The sequence below is a fragment of the Oryzias melastigma genome, unplaced genomic scaffold (assembly GCF_002922805.2).
Source record: "Oryzias melastigma strain HK-1 unplaced genomic scaffold, ASM292280v2 sc00507, whole genome shotgun sequence".
NCBI classification, from domain to species: domain Eukaryota; kingdom Metazoa; phylum Chordata; class Actinopteri; order Beloniformes; family Adrianichthyidae; genus Oryzias; species Oryzias melastigma.
The window spans coordinates 15,939-22,996 of record NW_023417101.1 but is presented as its reverse complement, the minus strand read 5'-3'; the positions used below and the strand labels follow the sequence as shown (position 1 = coordinate 22,996).

The following is a 7,058-nucleotide window of genomic DNA, read 5'->3' as shown; positions in this document are numbered from 1 at the left end:
TGATATCCAAGTGTTATCCCTTAGATCCCAAACTATGTATTTTACATATGTATAAAAAGATTTAGACATAAAAAAATAAAAAAAAACATAAACTAATAGATTTCTCTCCGCTACAGGCTAAATGGGTCATAGGTCTGAACTGGAGGAACATCCAGAGGCCAACCACTAGCCAGTGACCCTGGAAAAATTAACATATTCCCTATTGTGAGGGATAATGTTGTAGAGTTTGATGAAATCTGGAATCAAGTTACATATTTTTAAATGAAAAATCTGTAAAGAATAACAATAGCTGTCCAGACTACATCAGTTTTACAGTAAAGGGGGTCTTGTGTTCCGGCTATTGGAGGAGAGTAGGATAATAAATGAGAAAAAGGCAATAACAATTAAAAAGGGGATGACTATAATTTGTTTTCTTTATTTATTTTGCCTACTACATCTTTACTATTAGCTCAATTATCCATCCATCCATCCATTTTCTTGACCGCTGTGTCCCTTTCGGGGTCGCGGGGGTGCCGGAGCCTAACCCGGCTACTGAAGGGCGAAGGCGGGGTTTACCCTGGACAGGTCGCCAGTCTGTCGCAGTAGCTCAATTATATATATATATATATATATATATATATTTAATTATCATTATTTATATTTGTAAACGTATGTATGCATAGTATAGTTTACTGATATGCTAACATGTAGGTGTGTTGGGTATATTTGTGTGGGAAGGGTGTGTGTGTACTGTAAAGAGAGCAAAAATCAATAAAAAGTATGTCATTAAAAGGAAACAGCACCAACACAAGAAAAACTCAATAATATAATGAGTTTGGCAGAGAAAGTAGCATTTTTACTTTTTTCTTATTACTATAAAATTGTTTGTTTTTAATTAAGAGGTATTAACACTTTTACTATTGTCGATAGAGAGTTGTCAACTCAAGTTAATCATGACAGATGTGTTTATTTTATTTTTAATTCTCAAAGAAATAGTCTATAGAAAACTCTTAAAGCCTCAAATACTTTCTAATCTGACCTCAATGACCTGCCCTGTTTTATTTACTTAATACTCCCATTACAGTATTGTTAGGTCAACCACCCTACAACAGATGAGTGCCATCAAGAGGTACGGGTCGGAACTGTTTCCATTTCACATTAGAAACGCTAAAAATATCAGACCGGACCGCTCAGGCTAAAGCGCCCAAGCCACTGAACCCCACATAGCCCCTGGTGGTTATAGATTAGGCACTATATAAGATATTTACAATATAACCATAATAATGAGCTCTAGTAAAGAAAAATGAATATCTCAATGAAGTTACAAAAAGTGCTACAATCAACTTCAGCACAGTCAGCAAAGCTGTAGAACAGAGAACAATGGTGCACGTTATATGTTGCTCTCTAGAATTTACCTGTTCAGCTGCCTGCATTTCCCCAAAGCTGTCCAGGAAGTTACCCTTAATAACGGAGCCAACAATGGTCAGACCTTTTCCTGCCTTCAGCTGGGAGGCAAAAGTCAGCATCCGGGGGTATTTCACATGAAGGTCTTCATCGAGCTTCAGCAGCACTAACAACTGAGGTCTGTGGGGCAGAATGATCAATGTCAGACAAATTGAATTGAAGAAATTCAGTTTATTCATAATATTTGAATGTTCACTCCTTCAAAAAGTAACAGCCTGACATGCAAAACCTTTAAATATTTTCACTATTTTCTCTTTTGCCTCTACGTCCCTGAAAAAAATGATCTTCTTCGTATATCTACACATCTTCTCTCTCAAAGTCAGCAATAACTGCTGAGTCATTTTTCTGTTTTCTTATCAAAGTGCTTCATCTGCTATTTCCTCTGCATTTAAAACATAACTTCCTGTGAAGTGGAGGTTTGTTGAAGACAGACAGACTAAACTCTGTGGTAGTATTGTGTTGCATTCTAACTTGCTGGAACGCATACTTTTGGTGTTATTTAACTCCCACATGTGCCCCAGACATTTATTTACATTTTTTTTACACTATAACTTCTGCATTATCAATTCAACAAATTGCATCTATCTATAATATTAAGATAAAATCCCATTAGTTGTCATAGACCTAGGTTTGTGAGTGTTGTTCTCCACGTTTGACCCATCCCCTTGGGGAGTGGAGAGCTGCAGACACAGCCACAATCGGGAACCATTTGGTGGTTTAACCCCCAATCCAACCCCTTAATGCTGTGTGTCAAGCAGGGAGGCCCTGGGTCCCATTTTTAGAGTGGTATGACCTTCTCAGGGTGGACACTCTACCACAAGGCCACAGAGCTGGTCCCATTCTTTAACCAGATTCACTTTTAACATTTTTTTTTCATTTGCCCATTTGTTTCAACCAGTCATATTAGATTTATATTTTAACATTCCTCAAAGGCAAATTGTACTTTTAAACATTTAGCATTGACTGAAAAAAATGTGTTAACATAATAATGTGACTGTTTTATAGGTTATTGGGTAACAGAGAGGGAAGGCTGCATGTTTCTGCATAACTGAATCCAGATGTGAGGATATTTACTGCAAGACAGACTGGTTGCTTATCTCAGCAGCACATGGCATATGGAAGAGATCACAGGTCATGAAAAGTCTAAAGATTGGTTTGAAAATGAAAAACGGAACTGTACATCTCCCTAACAGCTAAGGTTTTTCTTTTTATTACATTTACTTGGTATCCTTTGCTTGAAATATCTTTGTGTTTGTGTAACTGATGTTTTTGTGACGAGACGGTGTCTTCTGCTGTTGTGGTTGTACCTCCAGTTCTTGGTGTGTGGGGGACCGGCTTCAAGTCTCAGTAGAGCATAACGCGCAGCGCTAAGGGATAGTCCTCTTATACCGTCCCCCCATTCCTTCTCTGCTCTAATTATATTAGTGAATAAAATATAGGAAAAGATAAGAGGAGAGATCACTCTTTAGAAGCTTTGCTATAAAGACAAGCAGGTCAGAGGAACACTTCCAGAAAGGAAACATTAAGATACTGTGACATCAATTTCATACATACCCCTGATATTCAATGTACTTGTAGATCATCCCTGCGATGCCCATGGCTACAATAGCATAGTACCAGGAGGATATAAACATAAGTGCCAGACACATGCTCATGCCGAGAAATGACAGAGCCCTGTGGGTTTAAATGACCAAACCATTAGCAAAAAAAAAAAGGGAAACAAACAAAATCGTACTGCAAGAGGGAAAAAAGGATGAAGAAATGTATCAGAAGCATACAAGATGCAAACATGTGCAAACAGTGTCTCAACTTCACCCACCAGTGGTAATACTTGAACCTTGGCCTCCAGTTGGGTGTTCGTAGAAGAGTCTGAACTGCACAGGCTAAGTTTACAAAAAGATAGCACATCAGGAAGAACCTGTTGAAAAAGTAAATAGAAACAACAACCTGTAGATTTCTTTGCAGGATAGAACAGACAAAACTGGTGCATGTGTTTAACATTGGCACGATAGAACTATTTAGAGTACCTGTATGTAGACATCCAACTAATTCATTAGGGTTTTTTTTGTTTGTTTAAGACTTTTAGAGAAAATAAAATAAATATTTATCATTAGTGTTTACCCAGTTTTTCTAAATAAACAATATTGCCTTAAGGGTAAAATGTTGTAGCGTGTTCTACCCAACCATTAATTTGGCATGTAAACAGTCAAAGTTAAGAAATGACACATTGTATATCTGTAGATAGATGCTCTCCTCTCAGATTTCTTATCTCCCCTACAGCTGCAGGTCTTTTAACTCATGCAGGTTTTTAAAACTGGAGAAAAAAAGGAAGTAAAGAGCCCCTATGACTCTGTTTAAACGGGGTCCCGACGTGTCAAAATCTGCTTGTGTGATGCAGTAAAAGCAGGGGGTTGTGCAACAATAATATTGATACACGTTTCCTGTGGGATATCAAATACGCTTACATGGAAAGGATGGGAGCTACCATGTCCAAAGAGGCTATAAGTATCCCCAGCTCAGCTATGAGACCAGTTAGCAGCAATGCCCATGTTGGTTCTCCATTGGACTTTCCATGACCAAAGACCTATCAGAAAAAGAAAAAAAAACATTTCAAGATCTTTAAAGGCATACTACTGTGCTTATAGTTCTAAGAATGTGTATTATTGAAGTTAAAATATTTTCCTAATTCTTCTGGTGTAAGTCTTAATCCAATACAGCAGATCTGCCATGACACACACTTTATGGGTTTTCATTTCTTTATATTTAAATGAAAATAGACAAAAAATGTTTGCTTACAAGAAGGCAGCAATTATGCATTAACACTGCGCAAAAACCCCCAGAATCCGGAGAGATTTTTCTTTGGATATCTTCAAACATAACCCATAGCTGGTGATATCCAAGGTGGATACACTCCGACCATGACAGTTCCTGAGTTCACGTCCTTGGCATATCCACTCCGGGTATGGGACACAATTATTCTGATAGAATCTGGAGTTGAGATTCACTCCGAATATCAGATGCGGCAAAATGTCAGATTCAGGCCATATCCCAACACTAAGGGTATCTGATGTCAGGATATCACCAGATTTCACTCAGGTCATCTTGATTTCTGAGGCCAATATACCCATCATATCTGGTGTCAGGATATCACCAGATTACACTCAAGTCATCTTGATTTCTGAGGCCAGTATACCCATCATATCTGATGTCAGGATATCACCAGATTTCACTCAAGTCATCTTGATTTCTGAGGCCAGGATACCCATCATATCTGATGTCAGGATATCACCAGATTTCACTCAGGTCATCTTGATTTCTGAGGTCAGTATACCCATCATATCTGATGTAAGGACATCACCAGATTTCACTCAGGTCATCTTGATTTCTGAGACCAGGATACCCATCATATCTGATGTCAGTATATCACCAGATTTCACTCAGGTCATCTTGATTTCTGAAGTCAGTATACTCATCATACCTGATGTCAGGATATTTCAAGGTTCCAGTTATCTCAAAAAGAATGCACAAAATAAAGGTGACAGAAAAGCAGCTTTCACTCAAATTATTTTATTAAAAGAAAAACACACAACACTGCATAAATATGCACACAACACAACACAAACATGCACCTATTTTTTTTTTAGACTCCATGACCCACTCTTCTGCCAGATAGTTGGCAGAAGAGTTCACAGGTGGTGGGTTCCTTGCCGTAAAATTGTCTTGTGTGAGTTGACCTTGGCTCTATACCCTTTTTTCTCTTTTCGTCCAACGCTTGAAGAGACAATTATTTTCTTTTTATAATAAGAAAAAACAGCTTATGCATTTTGTATTTGTACGTGTGTCTATATGCAAACTCAGTGCCAAGCAGTTTAGGTATAACAGGTGATAGCCACACTAGGTCAGATTATGGCTTTCCAAAAATTTTGTACTACAAATACAATATAAAAAACACTAGCAGACTGGAGAATATAAAGTATTATAAACTTCTACACATAAACATAAATAATTTTGTTTAAATGGACCATGCAATGATCTTATTAAATTAATCAAAACCATTATTCAGATAGGAAAACTCACCCGATCACGCCTACTAGTTAGGAGTTTCCTCCTCTTGACGTCATCTTTCCTTCCATCTCTCTCCATTCGCTCTCTGGACTTGATATTTTCAAAAGCTCGATTACAGGCTCCTAGTAGATGGAAAATGTACACATCATATTAATTAGCATGTTTATTTCCAGTGGACTGTTCAAAATGTGCCATGCAGACTTTGACAGGGGGTTCTCTTAAAGGGTACCAAACAGAGCAGTTGGAGTCTGACTCCATTCACAGCCCAGACTAGGTTGATTTATGCATAAAAACATAAGACAACATTCATTAGTCACAACTATAAATCATTTGTTTCAAAGAAACAACATCTGAAACATTATTATTCTCACTACAGTGAGAAAACCATCCTGAAAACCCAAAAGAGGCAAAGTTAGAAACAGACCGTCTTTTATTGGACATGTGATGTGCTAGAGTTACTGACAAAAAGTTCTGACAAAATCACATTCTTTCAACATATATTAATATTTTTTTACACTGAATACCAACTGAAAGTTCAGTAGGAGTTTTTGTGTCCGGTGTCCTGGCTGCTTGGTTTTTTAACACGTGCAATAGGATTTCTTGAGTCTGGGATACTGCTTCTAGTTTTTCCTCCATGTTACGCCCCAATTTGTCTAGGGGTGCGGGGCCTAACATAAAGNAAAAAATTTATAATGAAACTCCCCAGGGAACATTATTCTTAAAAAAAAACAGACTTTAATTGAAACAGAACAATTACGAAAGATTTATTTTTCTTGACATGCCAACATTTAGAAAAAATTTTGTGCTTATGTGTAATAGAAACCCAGCTACAGTAACCTCAACTTATTGTGAATAATCTAAATCCAACTTTACATAAGTGTGCAATACATACTTCGAACTTGATGGTAACTCCAATTTGGTTCCACGTCCTTCACTGCTTGCACCACTGTTGCAGTCACCTCCTCGTTGTGCTTTGTTCTGAAACTTTAAAAAAAGTGAAAAGATAAGACAATATTTCATAATTGTCAGGGGTTCTTGTAGGTTATTGTTTTCTTAAAACAAGAGTGAGAGGAAACATACTGGTCGGTTGGCCGGACCTTCCACTGAAGCTGCTCTCCAATGTTATTATATATGTGACGGACAAGAGTCTGAAAGATAAAAAATATCAAGTCAATTGTCATTATGGCAAATGTCTAGAATATGTACAAAAAATAAATAGAGGGTACAAAAAATAACAAGCATATTGGTTGGTTACAAAAAACATGAGACAACATTCATTAGTCACAACTACAAATCATTTGTTTCAAAGAAACAACATCTGAAACATTATTATTCTCACTCTACAGTGAGAAAACCATCCTGAAAACCCGAAAGAGGCAAAGTTAGAAACAGACCGTCTGTTATTGGACATGTGATGTGCTTGAGTTACTGACAAAAAGTTCTGACAAAATCACATTATTTTAATATTTTTTTACACTGAATACATACTGAAAGTTCAGTAGGATTTTTTGTGTCCGGTGTCCTGGCTGCTTGGTTTTTTAACACGTGCA

At 37.3% G+C, this 7,058-nt stretch overlaps 1 protein-coding gene and 1 long non-coding RNA gene across 2 annotated transcripts; both read right to left on the bottom strand.

The window, feature by feature from the left end:
* Window positions 1–1,107: 1,107 nt before the first annotated feature.
* On the bottom strand, window positions 1,108–4,052 carry LOC112139702 (solute carrier family 12 member 4-like). Its single transcript, XM_036211091.1, has 5 exons — window positions 3,909–4,052; window positions 3,263–3,361; window positions 2,998–3,117; window positions 2,751–2,855; window positions 1,108–1,563 (listed from the first exon to the last, which is right to left on the bottom strand). The coding sequence occupies exons 1-5, from the start codon at window positions 3,929–3,931 to the stop codon at window positions 1,224–1,226; spliced, it is 687 nt and encodes a 228-aa protein (XP_036066984.1). The 5' UTR covers window positions 3,932–4,052; the 3' UTR covers window positions 1,108–1,223.
* A 938-nt stretch (window positions 4,053–4,990) lies between these two features.
* Window positions 4,991–7,058, bottom strand: LOC112139704. Its single transcript, XR_002918043.2, has 4 exons — window positions 6,997–7,058; window positions 6,589–6,656; window positions 6,401–6,492; window positions 4,991–5,630 (listed from the first exon to the last, which is right to left on the bottom strand). It is a non-coding gene; the product is annotated as an uncharacterized LOC112139704 (long non-coding RNA).

What these genes read in the sequence shown, in the direction of transcription:
- LOC112139702 (XM_036211091.1), bottom strand. Translation starts at nt 3,931, where the DNA reads ATGGTAGCTCCCATCCTTTCCAT. An exon ending in GTAGCTCCCATCCTTTCCAT is followed by an intron (nt 3,362 to 3,908) that starts GTAAGCGTATTT and finishes CTTTTTCAACAG; the next exon opens with GTTCTTCCTGATGTGCTATC. An exon ending in AGGTTCAAGTATTACCACTG is followed by an intron (nt 3,118 to 3,262) that starts GTGGGTGAAGTT and finishes TTAAACCCACAG; the next exon opens with GGCTCTGTCATTTCTCGGCA.